This window comes from Orbicella faveolata, unplaced genomic scaffold (assembly GCF_042242905.1).
Source record: "Orbicella faveolata isolate gen_17 unplaced genomic scaffold, um_ofav_v1 contig_35, whole genome shotgun sequence".
Classification (NCBI taxonomy): Eukaryota; Metazoa; Cnidaria; class Anthozoa; order Scleractinia; family Merulinidae; genus Orbicella; species Orbicella faveolata.
Window position 1 is genome coordinate 9,262,501 of NW_028301564.1, and position 19,842 is coordinate 9,282,342.

The window sequence follows — 19,842 nt, forward strand, 5'->3', positions numbered from 1 at the left end:
AGTTCGATACGAGGTTGGTCGATTTTTTTCCAGTCTATTTCTCTACTTCTTTCAAAAATCAAAACATCTATTTTAAAAAATCGTGCTGTCGAAGCTGCTGAACATAACCGTTTAAGTTCGTGCTGCATCAAAATCCACCTTCAAAGGATTCGCTCCAAAAGATGCCACTTGGAAAACTGAGTTTTTTTGTATACATTATTTCTCGAAAACGAAGAGCAAATCAACAAAAACAATTACAAAACGATGCTTTTCATGTCAAAACAAGTCAGTCTGCCAAAAATTAGCTCGATCCTGCAAAAAATAAAAATCAACCCAAAATTGTACATAAGCCCTTTTCGCACGAAAGCCTTCAATTGCTTTATGTCATCCCAAGGTTGGGCTAAAATATCCCCATAAAAATTTGCACTATTAAAATGTTTAAACTGTCTATATGTTATCAAGTTAACTCCTCTGGAGAAAGTGTGAATTGAGATTTTTCAATATGCTTAAACTAAACTATGGTCACTTATGGCGAGATGAGACACCCCTGAACAATACACATTCTCTGGCCGATTTGTGAAAATCAAATCAATTAAAATACTTGTAGTAGGTTAATTCGGGTAGTTGTTCCAATCCATAAATATCTGTTATGTTTAGGAGAGCTTTCACATTAACATCGTCTTTGGATTGCACGTCACAATTCAAATCCCTCATGAGAAAATGTTCTATGTTTTCAGAATCTAATTTGCCTAAACAATGTGTTGATGTGCAAGAAAAATTCATGGGGTGAATGTGGAGGTCTGTACCATGAAGTAATAACAAAGGGTTTTGAGTTATGTTTACGAATTTCAATTGATATCATTTACAGGAGCTGACTGTCCAAATCTGTGTGGACAGAATAGTTTATGTTTGAATGAATGTAAAAACATATGCTGCCACTAAACCTGCCAGTTGTTGACCTGTCACGGCGGATTATATCGTAACCCTGGACTTTTACCTCCTGATTGCAAATGCTTTCATTTAGCCTGGTCTCATTTATGGCTAGAACGTCGATGTTTTGATCATTAATTTTAGAAAAACGCAAAGTTCATCTATGTGTTTCAAAAGACAAATAATATTCAAACTAGCTATTTTAAATCCTCGACACTTTGGCATTAGAGTATTTGACCTCATCCGGGCACTGGGGTTGGTAGTGAGATTAGGTGTCGCTACACTTGTCAAGTAAGAATCATATGAACTATATTATTTTCAAAATTACTCGCTAAAATAGCAATACCAAACAAGTATAAACAAGGACTAGAAAACCTAACGTAATATTTTTGGAATAAAATCTTGGTAAACCATAACACAGCAAGAACAGTAATCTAGCTCAACAAGTACAGAACAAGATAGCTTAGTCATTATTTTCCTAGTTAAAATCCACATAATCAAGAATTGCACAAGTTGTAAAACTTTATTTGGCCTTTTTATTCAAATGCAATGAGACGTAAATCTTTATCATGTACATTACAAAAGGCAGTTAGAAACACAAAGAATTCATAAGAGTGTTTGCATAGGAGCTAGGAGGCTGACCAGAGGAAGAAAATTATGTAATGAACGTAACACATTTATTTACCTCAAACACATCAGTAGATGCTCACAACAATGTCCTATATATCCTCTCTAAAAAAATAAGGCTTAGATCAAAGCTGTTGACATTATAGTTGGGGATATTTCTGATGATCTCAGAAAACATATAAAAAATAACTTCCCAGATGATCCAACAAGCCTAAGCACACATTGTACAAAAAATCCTATAACTAATTTCATTCACCTCTTCAATTCACAAGTTTGTTCACAGAGCACTTTGATTAAAATATCATGTTTCTAGACTGGAGGTAAAAGAATTTATACATAAGGACAGTACCAGTTAATAATATTATGTACCAGTAGTATGCAACTTAAGATGTGCAGATGTCCTTTGTTTTTATTGGATGTCGCAGCCCAGCATTTCTGATTTTTATCATGTGCCCAGGTCATGCAAAGGGCCTATGATACCTCTGAAAAAAGTACAATAATTTATACATGTAACAGGTACATGTATGGCATGTGCTTTTAGTTGTAGGTTGGTAATACATGTATGTATTTTTGTCCTCAAAATATGTGGCAAATATATGCTTGATACATGAGGATAAGATGCGCTCAAGATGATTGTGTGCACTTTTATTGAAATTGCAGCCTTAAGATATTAAGTCTGCAAGACTTAAGTTAAGCAGTTGCAAAGAGAAAGCTGGAAAAAATCTAGATTTGAATGGCATTTGAACCCATGACCTGTGACCCTTGATTCTAGGGTTAAAAATTAAAAGCTATTTGTGAGATTCCTTATAGTGAAATATATTCAACTCAGCTTCACTTTGTTTACATTTTGATCATGAAAGGAGCAGGATAATTTTTAGTATCAATGGAAATTGTACTTTGATTTTGTTTAGTTACATGAATTTTGTTTTCCTTTTTCAGGTTTACTTCGACAATGGAGCTCAGGTATGGCATCACTCCCTTACAATTACTGACAACAATTAAAAATCAATTACAACTCAGGAGCACATCATTTGATAATCATGTTATTATTCTCAAGCAGTTTAAGGCCTGGGTCAGGAATGTAAAGTAGAATTATGGTTGGGCAGCTATATCTTTTGTTATATTTGTTTTCCCAAGCTGAACATTTCCTTGATTATAAAACTCGACATCCTGCCTTGCCTTAACATATTATTTTGACCAAGTGACATGTGATGTGATCATTTTGTTAAAATTTGGTAAATCGGCAAATTGGTGGCTAATTTTCATTCTGTTGATCAATAAATGAGCGTTTGCAATGCAAATTTAAATTATCTACCTTACTACGTTTGGAATGACCTCCCTTGATTTTGTTTATAGAAGATATAAATGTCCAAAAGTCGAATTTTGTTGAAGAAAAGGACCTTTCACCCTAAGAAATTTTTCTGTGAAAAGAGGGACGGTCATACCAAACGTCAGAGGATGGAAATAATTGACCTGCATTTAGAACACGTTTTTGCAGGATGTTATTACTAAAAACCCCCACCAAATCCTCAAATAATAACCATTTTCCGCTAAACATCACATGACATGTCACATGACCTGTCAGAAGCACCAATTCTACTTTAAAATGTCGAGGACGTCAAAACTTATCTGTGTGCTAAATCTGGTTTCATTGCCATTTATACCTTCAGAAATATAACTAATAATATTTTCACCAGTAAAAGCCTTTGACCCAGGCCTTAGACTACTTGAGATTGTGGAACATTCTGAAACATAAGAGATCTATTTTGTTATATATTTCTATCACTTGCTATGATGGTATCAAATGCACATTAGAAAACAGTCCTAAGAAAATACAGGCACTGACTGGTTAAAAATCGTGTTTCTATAACTTGACAGAAACACGGAACTAGCACAAGCTGTTGACGTAATGATGGTGCGAGTAAAGAGAATTTACACTTTGATAACCAAAGTTAACAAGTTGTTTTCCTTTTTTCGTCGCAGTGTTTTCTAGAAGAAATAGAAAACATGTTCTCCATGTTTCTGTCGAGTTATAGAAACACTCATGAAAGTTTGGGAGAACTCGCAAAAGCTGTTGAAACACTCGCCTGCGGCTCATGTTCCCACAGCATTTCCCAATCTCCCAAACTTCCACTTGTGTTTCTATAACTCGATAGAAACATGGTACATGTTTTCTATTTCTTAATTGGCAGTGTTCTCCAGAAGCACCAGCGGCCAACGTTTGTTGCCGGCTACTCACGTTTCAAGCGCCGGCTACTTAAATTTTAACAGTAATAGTGTGCAAACCTGTTATTATTTCTGAAGGAAACGATAAACAATAGCTATCTTGTGTCATAGACAGATAAGAACATAAAATGTTATTTTAGTCATTCAAAGACATGTAGCATTGTTAAAAGGCTATCAATGTAGACTACAACTTTTGTTGAGATTCTGTTCCAATTCTGTCCACACATTTCATAAATTCCTTTGTCCAAGTTTGTCTCTCAATGAGCATGTGGTGCGAATGACTTGACGTACCTAGTGAGAAAATTTTTGCGAAATCAGAAATGTCAAAGCGAAATCCGTAGAAAGCCAAAAAGATGGAAAGAGGGGAAAAATAACAAGCTTCTTCGTTTCAATTCAAAGGAACATACAGAAATCAGTAAGTTTATGCTACTGTAGGTTTTTAGTTTACATACATCACCATGTGATTGCCGACTGATCAGCTATTTGATTGTGCAATGTTAAATTTACTGGTTTGTTCAAGATAACTTCATCCCAGGGTGATTCTCAAGTCTACGACAACTCTAATACAGTAGAACCCTGGTAACTCGAACTCTGAAGGGAAGTGAAAAACTATTCAAGTTAGCCGGGTTTTGAGTTATCGGGGTCAATTAAAATATTCAATTTTCCAGGTTTATAATTAATAGTTTATTGATTTTCAGCACTTCGAGATACAAGACAGTGCAAATTAAAGTTACTTCACGAGAAACTAATAAATTTTGTAACAACTGTAAGGATTATGCATTCTTACAACAATGCAATACTATGAATGTAACTAAGTTTATTTAATACACTCAATTTATGTTCCCTTTTGCATCGTGGTCGTTAAGTTCTCATTGCTTAGGCACAAAAAATGAATGCAGCATCTGCTGTCGTAGGGAACTCCTGAAGATTCTTTCTGCTAATGCCTCTATTTGCTGTACATGGCTTCTGATTTCCTCTGCACCCTCCTTCACCAGCAGACTGTATGAATTCAGCACATCATTGCAGATCTGACTTTGCTTGCAGTGATCTCTTCGTTGTACTAATTAAAATCAAATTGCTCCAGTCTTTGTTCTAGTGTTAGAATTCGATCACATGAGAAGAAAAGCTTATGGGATATCTCAGTGGGCATCCGTGGCGAGTTATAAGAACCAGAAATTCAAGTTATCGGGGTAAATTTTGATCAAGTGAAACAAAATTTTGTTTGAGTTAGCGGGGTTTTCGAGTCATCCAAGTTTGAGTTAACCAAGTAAAAATGACTGAAAAGTTGGGTCAAATCTAAGGGAATTGAGACTCAGTTCAAGTTAGCGGGGAAGTTCGAGTTATCCTAGTTCGAGTTACCAGGGTTCTACTGTAGTTTTAATAAGGCAACATTCTCATAAGGAGAAGGTAGATTCTCATGAGGTTGCATTTCACTGCTAGTTGCTCAAGCTCGCTAAACAGTTAACATGGCAGCTATGTTGAAAGTCAGACGGAGTCTCTTTGCATCTGTTTCTGCATATCTTGGAATGAAAATAAAAGGCGTGAAAATAGGAGGCTTTGAAAATTGGTTTTAAGAGAAAAATGTTGTATATTGCAAGTAATAACTACTGTACAATTTTTGCACGACAAACTTTTCAATAAATGTAACTGTATTTGTAGTACATACTGTCAAATTTGCATAAAAACGGCACAAAAACTGACCAAAAATGACATATCTTTTCTTGTCTCAGTTGCCCCCAAAATGTTTCAGATCACATCTCCAGCCACATAATTTCTGAAAATTTTCCTTGGGAGGGGGAGGGGCATGCCCCCTACCCCCCTAGAAGCTCAAATCCTTCGGATGCTGGATTTGTAAGTGCTGGCTACTTTAAATTTTTGGCTGACTGCGTTAAAATCTGTGGAGAACACTGTATTATGAGAAATTGGAATACCACATTATGAAACTAGGATATAGTAAGGTATTTATCTGATTCACATGATTGAATATTCTTTTTCTTTTTTGTATATATAAAAAAGTATCAATAACTAGATTGGCATGTAGTGCTTGTAAACAGGTTGTCAAAGATTTATTTTCCCTGATACTGTCTTAGTCATATTACATTCCTACAAGAAGAAGTAGACCAAGTTATAGTATTGTTAGCATAATTTCCTGTTCTTATTGCTCTGAACATCTTATTTACTGTAATGTGGCCCTTACATGAGGACTTGCTGTCTGGAATTTATATAATTGTTTGAATGGTTCTTAGATGTGGATTTTACTCTGACTTTTTGCAGATCAAGTCTCCTCGTGACAAGGGTATTTCACAGTGTATAGGGAAGAACCAAGTTCCTTGGAAAGACTCATGGGACATCTGCATTTCCAGTCCTCTGATAAAAGACCCTTATGAGGAGATATGTACATTCTATTTTGAAGACATAAAAAAGTATTCTCATTTCAGGTGATTATACTTCAAGATCCTCACCTGAATTTAACAGTGCTTTGTCTCTTTATTACCTCAAGCAACTTGTATGTGTGTACAGTACAGTACAGTTTACAGCAAAGAAATGATTCTCTTGGTCATGTCTTCACACCAATGGGCATGGAAATTACTAACTAAAGAAAAGATAACATAAATGTGAATTCCTTTTGCAACTTATGATTTGACGATTTTTTTTTTTATCCAGCCAGTGCATTGTAAAATGTCACAGTTGTTTCATTGAATGAAATGGAGAAAGTATTTTTACATGCTCCTTGGCTCGTATGTTTTAAAAGTTAAACAATAACATTGGATGAGACAGTATGATATGAAGGATTATGTAGACAGCCAAAGCCAATAACTCCCTCCATAATTCTCCATATGATGCAAAAGTCTATTCTATTGCAGTCTTTAGTAATTGCAGATGAGTCTGTAGATCAGACTGCCACCATAAGATTGCTCTAAATATGGTGAACAGTGTACAAATTGGAATATTACAATAGTTTAGTGGGTTGTTTCTGCTAAGGTCTTAATCCACTATATGCTGTATTACTTCATGAGTTTAAATGAGTTGTTTTTTACTTAAAGACATTAATTATTTATTCTTGCCATGGAGGTATGTGTGCACACAACTTTTTTAACCATACCTGTTCCCTGGTTTCTTTTTTCCCTAATTCTTACTTTGCACTAGAATAAGTAACCAGCAACAAATGTATTGTGATGTGTAAGTAAAGTAGTGTCACATTTTCTGTGTTGAGGCAAAGAGATTATCTCACCTCATCTCATCTCATCTCATCCCATCCCATCCCATCACATCCCATCCCATCCCATCTCATCTCATCTCATCTCATCTCATCTCATCTCATCTTATCTCATCTCATCTTATCTTATGTATTGTACTTTCAATATTGTACAATTTTCATGAACAAGGTGGTCTGTACATGTGCATAATTTGTACATTACTGGAGCTTTAATCACTGTGGTGTGTTGTTGCTAATTTATTTTGAGGGTCATTATCTGTTTCTCCCCTTTAGTGAGGAAAATAAAACAACGAAACTTAAGTATACCTTTACTCCCATGCATGGTGTTGGACAAAGGTTTGCTGAGCTGGCATTTGAGGCATTTAACCTACCCCCATTTGTATCTGTGAGAGAACAGGTAGATGTACAGGACTTTGTGAATCTACACGCCTTTTTTCTATGCAAATACTTTGATAGGTATTCTAGAATATATAATCATTTGCTACATACTGTACCGGTACATCTTGTACCGTATTATGGGTCTTTCCATTGCCCTGTTAGAAACTGTGTCAAATGTGGAAACATGCACACCACTGGCCTGTTATTTAGAAGTTCTTGTGAAGTTTTGAGTAGATATTTTAGGTTTCTTTTCTTTTAGCTGAAAACATACGTGTAATTTTTAAAAGAAGAGGTTTATTCTAGTTTTCAAAAATAGAAAACTTCTGGCAAATATGTTAAGAAATGGAAAAGATGTAGCTTGTTGAAAGAAGTGTCATCATGACATATAATTTTATCATCCTATGCAATTACTTTATTACTTTACAGCCAATAATTTTGTACAATTGTACATATTCATTTGGTAAATATGCATGTTGCAGCAAAATGCTCTTTGTTTGGTCAGTGCATGTTAATTTTTGTCTTGACACTACGTACAGTTGCAAGTAAGAAGAATTGTATCCTTATGTATTCCATCATCATTATCTATATCAGTGTGTGATACCTGTAGTTACTGGGTTGTTTTTTTTTTTAGATGGTTCCAGATCCTGAGTTTCCAACTGTAAGATACCCCAACCCTGAGGAAGGAAAAAGTGCCTTGGTTAGTAAATCAGTATCACAATAAATAAGCCAAAAAGGACTCAATGTGCAAGTAACGTAGTACTGTACTTAGAAGAAAGAATCAAAATCCCAAATGACCTGCAAATGTTAAAGAGTAAAGTTCTTATAGAAAAGTAATGGACAAAGAATCTTGAAGAAGCTTATTGCTCCTGTGAGTGGAATATAAGCCTGAAGAAGCCACTAACCCCCAAAAAATTTTTTCATTTTATAAAATCTACTAGTTTCCCTGATTACTTCAGCGAAAAAATTATCTTGATTGATAAAATCCCTGCATTTCGACAGGCATTTAAACATGTAATTTCCATGTTCACGACCGCGCAAAGTGGGATCTGGGTCGGGCTACTAGTGACGTCACTTCGGGAACCAAGCTAAAACACTCAAGAGACTTTTGACTGAGCTTCGAGGGCAGTCAAAACATTTTCGGGCTATTTGTGATTCATATTTCATCAAAACTGGACAAGAACTTTAAGTGAAAGAACTGTATCATCTAGCATTACAATTCGGAGTCTAGCTACGATTTGGACGGCTGCAAAGTACATATTTTTTTCCATTTCGAAGTGCGGGTCGCCAGTTGAGATCGTCGCGTTGTATAATTATATTTAGGCTGGGATCAACAATTTGCCAGTCCATTTGGGCTATAAAGGTACAAACAATGACTGAAGAGTTGGTAATTTGACTTTACGGAACGTGCAAATTTCGGAGTGACAAAACACTTTTACATTCAAATATTAATTTCCCCCGAAATACAAGTTAAAATGTGATGCAGTCGTACTTCACTCCTGCCTACTTCTCCAGTTCTATGATTGAAAATGGTTTCACGTAAGAGATGGGCAGAGATGTTGGCAAACAATATTCGAAGGTGAGGTAACTTTTCCCTTTGTTATTGTCGACCAACCGTAGTATATGCATATTCAATTACTGTGTACGAACACAAGCTATGCAAATTTGCATATTCCGTACTAGTGAAATCATGGAAAATCCCTTGACAAGATCTTGAGAAGATGTTCAGTATACTTTCAGTTAAATGAATACATTTCTACTTCACTGTTATTTTGAATGAAGTGTCTATTTTACGCACGCTAATAACCTGGGAGTCCTCGACTTATTAGTTTACATTTCGGTTGACTGACAAGCGCATTCTTCTTTCAGCACAACAATCTCCATCGGTAGCTATAAGGTCAATCTTAATTGTTTGTTTCACTTTCCTCGTATATTTATAAATGCTTGATCCATTCTAAGTTTGTAATTTAGATGTATTTTGTTCCTCAAAGACGAAACTAAAAGAGCAAAACAATTTTGTATTCGGAATGGCCATTGAGAAACACGGGCAGATTACAGGTGACCTCCGGCGTGTGTGTGTTTTTATTAAAATCCACAAATACATAGCTAGTTCACCAGTTCGAAGTGTCAACAATCTTCTTCGCATAGTTGTAGAACGTAGGTTTAGTTTACTATTCGTTTAGACAAGTCTCTATTTCAAAATGCGACATGTTTAATTTACTATGTAATTTCGTCACCTATAGTTTCGTCTGGAACTCACGTCGGAGGATCGTTTGCGCTCGAAATAGTCAGATGGCTTCTAGCTTATCCCAAATTCGTGTCTTATGCAGTACCTTGACAATTTCAAGCTTTCCACTAGAGATAGAGAAGAATATACAGGCCATGAAAATCTCTACGTTTTTACAGTGGCGGCGAACCCGAGATCGAAGAAATCCTCAATGGCTCCCTGGCTTTAGCTTCACACAGAGCAGCCCACTTCTTTGGTCTTTTTCTCATTTCTGGTAGAGTTTCATCGACATAGAGGTATTGAACAAAGAGGAATACTCTATTCTACGCATCCTGTATTGCTACAGCCTCCAACAACATATCTTTCTTGTATTCTGCAACGATTTTGACGCACACTATCGCATGTTTGCATTCATTCTTCTCAGAAACAAAATATTGTTATTCCTGAAGTGACGTCAAAAGCCAACTCATCCCATTCTCCGCTATTCCTTGGTCGTGAACATAGAAAAGGGCAAATTTACAAACTTTAAAAATTCATAGAAAATTAACAAAAATAGCTGCAACGATAATTTTTTCGCAGTGGTGATCAGGAGAAAAAGGAAATTTATATTAGCGAAAAAAAATTTGGGGGGTTAGTGGCACTTTAAAAAGCTTAACTGCTTTGTAGTGTAGAGTGCACTACCGGGCTGGTTTTGGGGGCTGCTGTTTGCTAACACCTTAATGCTACAACATGCTAAGGTGTGAACTTTAAAGTCTAGTTAATTGATTAATTAGTTAACTAACTAATCATTATGCATTGAAGACTCTTTTAAATACTGGAAATGATTTGGATTACAACTCTACAGTATATTGTCCATAGCAGGAATGAATTCTTTGGAATTTAGAAGATATGAACAATCACTTTCATTACTATGTAATGTATAAAGGGAAATGGGCCCAGTTATATTTCTAGTTTCTTAAAGTTCAGTGTCTCACATTATAACTTAACGGGTAGAGGTGTATCCTTGTTCAACCCTCCTATAACAACCAATACTTCCATAATTCTTTTACTTATAGGGTTACTCATCTATGCAACAAGTTACTCACACATGTTAAGCAGTCACCCAACTTAACTGTATTTCAAAAACATTTGGAGTTTATTAATCTTGTAAATTTAAGGACAAGCTGTCTATGTAATTACTGTCAATCTTAAATTTTTACATTATTTTTTGTCACAATTTTAGGTTAGATGCGTATATATTATATTTATAACTAAATAATTATTATCGAGCTTGTTGGATAGTTGGATAGCATGATAATTGTTGACAATTCCATGTATGTATCTTTTTTATTACTTTGTTATTTCTTATTTAATTTTATCTCTTTTATTTTAATCATGCGTTTTATACGTGAGCCTCTGGCTTGGACACTGAGGGCAACCTCAATCCCCCGCAATGATGTTAATAAATTAATTGATTGATTGATTGATTGATTGATTGATTGATTGATTGATTGATTGACATACAGCTGATAGTCTACAGACTATAATAATGCTCTTTGTTGTCATTTGAAACTAGAATTACTGACTTGCAGTTTGTTCTTTTTTAAACAGGACCTTGCAATGAAAACTGCTAATGAGAATAAGTGCTCTGTTATTCTGGCAAATGATCCTGACTCTGATAGAATGGCTCTTGCAGAGAAACAGCCAAAGTAAGTGAAAATACCCTTTGTAGAAATTCTCAACAGTGCTCAGTAAAACAACCATGGAGCACCCATAGTCCATCAACAAGCATTGTCTGAACTAACATCCATGGCTGATGTCCCTTTTGTCCCTAGGCATGTTCCTTAATTCACTTGGGGAGAACAAGTGCATTTTTATTTGTAAAACCATCTGCTGAGATTGTCTGAGTCAGAGTTATTTGTCATGGCTGCTCCATTATGTAATCTTATGGTGCAGAACCGATAATTGATAATTTCAATGAGCCATTATTTCAATTCAGTAGCTAATTTTATTCATTTTAACCTCTATTTTTGACTTTCACAACTTCAGTTGTCTCTGTTTCGTCATAATGATGTTAGGTATTACTAACATTGAAATGTTGAATTGCTATAATTTTTGTATTTGAAGGCAAGGCCTATCTAAATCAACAATCATTATTTTGAACTAGCCCTTTGCTTCTACTTTTGCTGATTGGACAGATATTATTTGCTAAAGGTTTGCCAAAAAGTATACTTGCCTGCTTTACACAATAAGATCTGTTCCAAGCTTGGCAACTCATTAGTGCTAATACCTTTCAAATTTTTAAACAATTTCTGAGATTTGAAAAAAGCTTCTCCCCATTTTACTTGACATGAACTCCACTAAATACGTATAGTTACACATTTAAATTTTGATTTTGTGAAGATGAACTGATTTTCTGTAATGTGTTTTTAAGTGGTCAGTGGAAGGTATTCACTGGTAATGAAATAGGAAGCTTGTTTGGATGGTGGGCATTCACTTGTCACAAAAGGCAGCATCCAGAGCTATATCCAGGTATGCCACAGCTCAAACTAAATCAAGTCAAGTTTCTTTTCAGAGGTTGATTTACTTAGTATTACTTGTACTGAAAACATAGGCATACTTTTTTGTGAATTAAAAGTCTCTGGGCTTTGTTGTTCGGAAGCTGGTTAACACTAGCCCAGGATTAAAAGTTAGCCAAAGTATAAATTTTTCTTCTAGACAAATTTTTTCACTGCTTTTGTTTTGTGTAGTTTGAGAATATTCAAACCCAAAACAGAAGGCCCAACAATATAAACAGAAAACCTCACAGCAAAGTTGCAAAACTCAAATCAAAATTCTCGCTTATCCTGGACTAGCTTAATCAGGCTTTGAGTAACCCGGCCCAGGAGGTAGGATCATTGCAGTAAACTATCCTGTCTTGAGTGTACGATATATCTTCTCACTCAAAACTAAAACTAGGGAGAAACAGAGAAATAAAATCATAAAATTCTAGTCTTATTAAGATCAAATCTTCAAAATTTAAAACTTGGTTAATTATTAATGAGTTGGAGAAATGTCATGTTGCAGCACTTGAGAGTAATTTGGACCAGTCTTCTTTGGCCTTTAGTCTTCTTGTTACTGATTAATTATTGGTTGACCAGGTTCATCTGTGTACATGATTGCAAGCACAGTTTCTTCGAAAATGCTCCAAGCTATGGCCAGGGAAGAAGGATTCCAGTTTGAGGTCAGTGATCATTAAGAATGTGTCTTAATGGGTGGGTTTATACTAGTGTAGTATGTTGACCGTAAGGTGGCTCGAAACAATTTCCAGCACTTTCCAGGACGTAGATTTTGATGGGTCATTATAACCTCTATATCAGTTGATGTCAAAATCACGGTGTCAAAACACTGCCCAATCATTGATGAACATTTTGCTGTCAATTTTATGGCACAATAGGTTACCATAGCAACAATATGACCTGCTAAAAACACCCTTAAATTTTCGAAAATTTAAGGTGGCTCTCAACCTACTTTACAAAATTTTTTTAACTTTGAAAAAGTTGCATCTTATCATGCTTATCACAATTCAATAATAAACTAGTGAGACAATCTCAGTGCAGAGTGCAATGTATAGCTCTGGCACGATATTCACACATGTCTTCACCCCTGCCCGGTTCACTCCTGGTTTGTATTTACTTTGGTACCTAGAGCTCTTCCCCTTGCAGAATACGAGCAGACAGAAACCTTGATAAGCCATGATCTTGTCACAATCTTAGCAGTGTGTATGTTTGATGTCTGTATTTTCATTCGATGTTCAATAATAACTTACAATATTATTACTGTTTGTCAAGACAACTTTCAAATTTTACTCTGGTGTTTTACATTGATTTTCGCCCATTTGAAATTCAATAATACATGGAAGTAGCAAACGTGGCAATTTTACTTTTCACGCCAAAGTTTGTAACCTGATAGTTTTGTTTTTCTCACAAAGGTATGTGACATAAAACCCTTGTTTTCTCGTAAACTTTAGAGATAAATGGAAAAGAGTAATTATCTTATGAGGAAATGGAAGAAAGTTAAATATCTTATGAGGAAATGGAAGAAGAACGATTGTTTTTCATTCAAAATGCAAATTTTCTTTTCACTGATAAACAAGAAGTAATTTAATCATCAGATAGTCACAGAATACCATGTTCTTGTTCAGTTGCCACCTCAGCGATATCGATTAATACAACTGAGAAGCGTTGGTGTTTCAAGAAGAGGTGTTGAAGGCCACCTCTACTCAGTTGACCGAGATGATATATCCTACATCGGTGAACTGCGCTTTCATTTAGTGCCACGGAGTCTGCAGCAACATTTGAACACTTTCCTGGTTTCTTTTGTCACAGATTCACAATCTGACAAGTTTTAATGCCATTAAATTTGGAAAGTTTGGCTAGATGTTTAACTTTTTGGCCTCTTTCACAGAGACAATTGAAAGAGAGATAAATAAGCCGCTAAGGAGAGGCAAAAGGTGTCCATTCTTAATTTGAACCCTGGCAAGCACACTAGTGTAGTTTGATAACAGCAGATGATATTTGTTGAACTGAGCTAGGGGCAATTCTATGAGATATGCAGTCACAGTAGCGTTTTTTGCACTAAAACAAGAGAAGTGACGTTACCCGAAAATAACTGCTGTCCTTGGTCATGTCACACAACATGTAAAAAACCATGTGGCTCTGGGGATGAAAGCAGAATACATCACCCAAACAATGCCAGAACGTGTGCATCTTACATGTTGGATTTTACCACAGGGAAAAGCACTCAACGTTTTTGTGTCATGTGATCTCAAATGAAATGCATCTTTCACCTAATATATAGTCGGCACTGCACGCTGCACATGCGTTTAGGGCAAATTGGTTTTGTTCTAAAGAGAATAGTACCACAAGGAGAGCAAGAGGTTTCCTAAACCAAATATATAGCTTTGTGATGTTATGAATAAAGTAAGGTAGGTGACATATGTTTTTACATAGTGCACACAGGCACCTACCCCTCCCAAACCACTTCCTTGCCTCAAGACTAATAAATTAATTGATATTAATTAATTAAACAAACTTTAAAGTTTGCACATTATTGCCTCAGTACCTTATTGCCTTGGTACCATATTGCCTTATTACCTTATTACCTTATTACCGTAGCGCACATCAGCCCCCAAACCATCCCAATAGTGCACTCTGCACTAAAAATAGGGGTCACTGGGTTAGTTTTTGAGTTATAAATGCTTAAAGCTAGAATTAGGGATGTTTTTAGCAGGTCATACTGTTGCTATGGTAACCTTTTATATAAACAGGATGACCACAACTCCTTTTCTAATTGATAAATTAATAAAGATGGTGAATTTTAAGCTCGGTAATGAAATGTGAAGGTGAATTAATCAACATGACACGAGCGTGGGACAAAGAAAAATTCTGAGTCCCCGACAGGAATCGAACCCATGACCTCCTGAACACCAGGCAGGTGCTCTATCCACTGAGCTACGAGAACTCATGGAGAGCGAGGTCATTTAACTGAGTTCATATATGACAGGTGTCCTGCATACTGCTAGGATCAACGCTATCGAAGTCATCGTGAGTAGTGATAAATTAATAAAGATGGTGAATTTTTAAGCTCGGTAATGAAATGTGAAGGTGAATTAATCAACAAGACACGAGCGTGGGACAAAGAAAAATTCTGACTCAGAATTTTTCTTTGTCCCACACTCATGTCATGTTGATTAATTGACCTTCGTTTTCTAATTATTGGGCATTTGTATGGCACCAATATTGCCATCACTTGTCAAACAGTGGTAGTATTCATCCTTCGAAGTATAGCTGGTAGAAAAGTGCTGGAAACTGTTGCCAGCCTCTTTGAGTATAATTGAATCTTACTTCAGATGTGAACAGGTCTAATTGCGTTTGACCTAAGAAGAACACTACGTAATTTGTGGAAGTTCCGTGACTCAATCTTGGGTTTCCCGTGTAACCAAGGCAAAAGCTCGGCTAACATTGTTTTTTGTTGTTGGGCCATGTACCATTTCAGTGCTATCTTGAATGGCATAATGCTTGTGTGCATGCTATTGCCCACTTCATGAGTGATGTACCAGTTGTGTAAATCATTCCTCTAGTACTGTAATTTGTTCAATTCATACTTTACAGTTGCTTTGCTGTTCCTTTGGTGAGGGGTTTTTCAGCGTAATTTAGTTTGTCATCTTCATAAGTAAATTTTTTCTGAGAGATTTCTATGTGTGATTTACCACTGTTTCTGGCTTCGGTAAAATGCACCAAACATGATCTATTTTCTCGGACCTGCTACTGTGCTGGGGTAATATTCGAGCAAACCTCGTGGCAGTGACAATTTGCACAAAGTGAGCTGTCCTCACTGGACACTGAGCCAAAAAAATCTGACATTTTGTGACAGCTGCTGAGTACAGTAGTCTACGTAATTAGAGTACAGTGAAACCTGTATTAAGCGGACACCCTTGAGACACTCACTAGTGGCCACTTAATGAAGGGTGTCCACTCGAAACAGGTTCTAATATTTTGTGCAATAATAGTTAATTATTAACCCTTTTGTAACACAGTGTAAGATCAAAGACTGCTCAAATATATTAGACAATTCCCAGTCAGTCAATGCATCAATCTGGAATGATCTACTTAGCTTTAAAACGACATTGCAGGGCGCAACAAAAAGGCTGTCCAATAGCCTGGGACTAGTGAAACGATCGGTCAGGCTAGCGCCTTCTTATCACAGGTTGCCCAATGGGCAAGCATGAAGTGGACATGATTGAAATAATATTGGTAGTTGTTTGTTTTTTTTTCCTTTTGTTTTCTAATGACAAACTTCAGACATTGTGTATGGCAGACAGTTTGTGAGAGAAGGTAAAACAATACAAATGTTTTTTTTTGTTTTTTTTTCTGAGATAGAGTAAAATGTAAAATGTAAATGACCGAAATCAATTTTTTTCCCGACTGCATGTCCCGACTGCACTGTCAATTCAGTGCCATTTGTCTAATTGTCTCGAAGCATATGTAACAGCACTGGAGCCTTAACTAAGATTTCAATTGATTATTTGTAGTACGACGTGGTTGAAACATGCGACAAATTAAAAACATTAAGGCACAAAATGAACTTACTATTATTTATAAAATACAAAGACAAAGTGTATGACTTTATTAGTGTATTCTTTTCCTGAAAGAAAAATTTCAGGAAGCGTTAGGGGTGTGGTTGTCAACAGACCCTGATGTAACTATATCTTTGAATTACAAAGATAAAACTTCACAGACTTAGCCTTTTAGGTAAAATTACTGTTTTAAAAAGCCTCATAGCTTCACGACTGGTATATATTTTTTCTCCTCTTCAAACAAATCATACAGCAATAAAGGAGATAAGTGTAATGTTTTATAACTTCTTATGGAATGACAAAGGCAACAAAATAAAAAGAAAGGTAATGATTAATGATTACTCAGAAGGGGGACTTAAAATGATTGATATAGCTTCCTTTAATAGATCTCTCAAAGCCACATAGATAAAGAAGTATCTAGATAAGAGAAACTGGAAAAGATTTTTTGACTCAGAACTTGAAAAATATGGAGGTGAAGTAACACTAACTGGAAATCTAAACATAAAAGACAGTCATAACATTATTAAAGTATCAGATTGTTTTTTCAAAGAAATTCTTGAAATCTAGTCAGAAGCCAATTATGAAGAAAAGATTGTATCAGATTCTCACTTTCGGTCATCGCCCTTATGGTATAATTCACTTATAAGAGTAGGGAATAGACCAGTTTTTTTAACGAATGGTTCATTAAAGGGATAACAAAAGTAGAAAATTTAATGGATGACTCCGGAAAGTTTCTCTCGCTCACTGCTTTCCAAACTATACACGACCTGACAGCCCAACCTTTAACCTTTCTTAGAATCATTTCTTCAATAAAACTTCTTCAAATATATATACCCCATAATATCAGAACCTCGATTAAACATGAAAGTTTCTTGTCAAAATTTTTAAAAAGCAAAAACCCTAGTAGACTAGTATATAAGAAACTTGTATCAGGGAAAAGTGAACCACCCAACCAAAGTCAACAAAAGTGGCAGGAAGACATCACTCTCACAACAAAACAAGAGCTCAACTGGAAAGAGGTTTACCAAATGGCTTTTTAGTGTAGAAAGAGCACAAAACTTATAACTTTCAATTTTAAGTTTCTTCATAGAAGAATATCAACAAACAACTTTGTCTCGTCGATAGCGAGAAATGCACGTTCTGCGAAAGAGAAACAGAGAAACTTGCACATTTATTTTGGGCTTGCCCAAAAACTCAATATTTTTGGACCAATTTTAAAGTATGGCTACAGTCTTGCCAAGTCATTGCCAAAGAGACACCCTTAGAGCCTGATACGGCACTGGGTCTAAGGCCAGATAGCTCTAAACATAAACTCCAAATTAACTTCTGCTGCTTAAATGTTAAATATTACATTTTGCTATTTAGACAGAAAAAATGTTCTCCAAAACTAAATGATTTCTTACTGTATTTAAAACATATCTATGAAATGGAAAAAAATACAACTACAATCGTTTTAAAAAAGTGGGAGCCTCTGTTGCCACTTTTGCAGTCTCTTGACAGCTTGACCCTAGTCTCCTGAAAACGAAAATAAAAGTGAAAGGAAAAGAAACAAGGCGCATATATACCATGGATATTTCTGTAATTCCCAATTCCGAATTTACATCACTGACAGGAGTAAACTGGTATGATCTTGCTGTGCTAGAATTGTAAGTAGTGCAAGTAATCTAATTATGTTGTATTGTAAGCAGTGTAAGTATTAGCATTGTTAGTAGAGCGAGTATGCGTATTGTATAGAGTAAGTGTTAGTATCATAAGTGGCGTAAGTAATAAGTTCTTTTGTAAGTAGTGTAAGTAGCAATTAATTAAAAGAAAAGAAAAGAAAAAAAAGAAAAAAGAAAAATTTCAGCGATATTTGGCAAACAGGTGTTGTGAAAAACATGTTGCATGACGGCTTTACTTTCCCGTTATAACACTAAGGATGTGTTTCTTTAAGAAAATCCAAGATTGGATTTTCTAATCCGAAAACGGATTTTGCGTTTCTTTACTAGACAGATCAATCCAAGATCACTCGGATCATGTCGCTCAAAGGAGAAGAATCTTTGCCCAGAGTGGATTCTTCGGTTCCTTTGACGCACCATGATCTAAGAGATCTTGGATTAATCTGTTTAGAAAAGAAACACAAAATCCTTTTCGGATTTAAGAATCCAATCTTGGATTTTCTTGAAGAAAGGCACCCTAAGTCTGCTTGTGTTAAGTAATTCAATATGTTGTTTTGAGTATGCATAAATTAAAACTTTGACTGGGTTATTTAAAAGAGCTTACACTAAATTTTCAGTTCTTTCTTAGATTCTCGTATGAAAACTTCTTTCAGTGAAGAAAAAGTCAGCTGCTATGCCATTTGGGAGTGAAGCACTTCTAAGCCAGTTGTTAGTTTAAACTCATTTTTAACATGACATGAATTTATGTCACTCTAGAATTTTACACGGTCATTTCTTGGAAAATTAAATCTTAGAGCCTTAATCTTTCATTACCCAGCAGTTTTGATCCTGATTTAGTAAATATCCTTATAAATGATGTAGGATAAAAAAGCGTACATTGTGTGAAAAAAATATGCCTAGGAGATTAAAATAAATGACTTTAGTCTTGTTATTTATGGATATGGAATTTCCATCGGGTAGGGGGACCCAAGTAGAAAAATCATGGAAATTCCAGCAGATGGTGGGGAGTACCGTGAAGCCCCCTATAATGGAAAATCGCGGGGGGGGGGAGTCAAACTGGGAAAAAAACACCGTGGGGGATATGGACATTTTCTGGAACCACTCATTGAGTGTGCTAAATGTGTTATTGTATAAGGTTTAATTCAAAAGGGAAATCAAAGAGAATTAGTTCATCTAAGCTCCATATTATTGATTAACATTATTTTTGCATATTAAATTGATTTAATAATCTTTATTAACTAAAGTAATTTTGGGCTAGCTCCTCAGAGATTTGGGCTAGGAAGATGAAATTACAGCTTACCTGAAGGGCAAGCAAAGTTTTTGAATTTCATCTCACCCAGCATGGCTGAACAATGTTAAAGTGGTCTGAGCTGAGTTTTTAGAATTAAAATGCCCTTGAAGTGTCCAATTAATACAGGTTTTGTGAAACAAAATGGCTTAAGGTTGTTGTCCGCATCCGCTTAACAGGGGTGTCCGCCAAAAGCACGTTTATTTTACAGTAAATGTG

At 35.7% G+C, this 19,842-nt stretch overlaps 2 protein-coding genes and 2 long non-coding RNA genes across 6 annotated transcripts in view; 2 read left to right on the plus strand and 2 right to left on the minus strand.

Moving 5' to 3' along the window:
• Positions 1 to 1,653, plus strand: part of LOC110062378 (uncharacterized) — a 9,452-nt gene extending 7,799 nt beyond the window's left edge. The window contains exon 1 of the mRNA XM_020769253.2: positions 1 to 1,653. This exon is cut by the window's left edge and continues 7,799 nt beyond it. The gene's annotated coding sequence lies outside the window, so the exon portion shown is untranslated.
• The window catches only part of LOC149103131 (uncharacterized), a 21,587-nt gene extending 15,233 nt beyond the window's left edge, over positions 1 to 6,354 (minus strand). The window contains exon 1 of the long non-coding RNA XR_016201870.1: positions 6,225 to 6,354. This is a non-coding gene — a long non-coding RNA (uncharacterized LOC149103131). The remainder of the gene's footprint in view (positions 1 to 6,224) is intronic.
• The window catches only part of LOC110062393 (phosphopentomutase-like), a 100,062-nt gene that overhangs the window by 37,873 nt on the left and 42,347 nt on the right, over positions 1 to 19,842 (plus strand). For all 3 annotated transcript variants that reach the window (XM_089272978.1, XM_089272980.1, XM_089272979.1), the window contains 7 exons: positions 2,476 to 2,499; positions 6,037 to 6,200; positions 7,253 to 7,376; positions 7,989 to 8,054; positions 11,172 to 11,269; positions 11,995 to 12,092; positions 12,701 to 12,783. In XM_089272978.1, coding sequence (XP_089129104.1) covers positions 2,476 to 2,499; positions 6,037 to 6,200; positions 7,253 to 7,376; positions 7,989 to 8,054; positions 11,172 to 11,269; positions 11,995 to 12,092; positions 12,701 to 12,783 — 657 coding nt within the window. The remainder of the gene's footprint in view (positions 1 to 2,475; positions 2,500 to 6,036; positions 6,201 to 7,252; positions 7,377 to 7,988; positions 8,055 to 11,171; positions 11,270 to 11,994; positions 12,093 to 12,700; positions 12,784 to 19,842) is intronic.
• On the minus strand, positions 7,304 to 8,492 carry LOC110062394 (uncharacterized). The gene is made up of 3 exons (XR_002298078.2): positions 8,260 to 8,492; positions 7,959 to 8,031; positions 7,304 to 7,362 (listed from the first exon to the last, which is right to left on the minus strand). It is a non-coding gene; the product is annotated as an uncharacterized LOC110062394 (long non-coding RNA).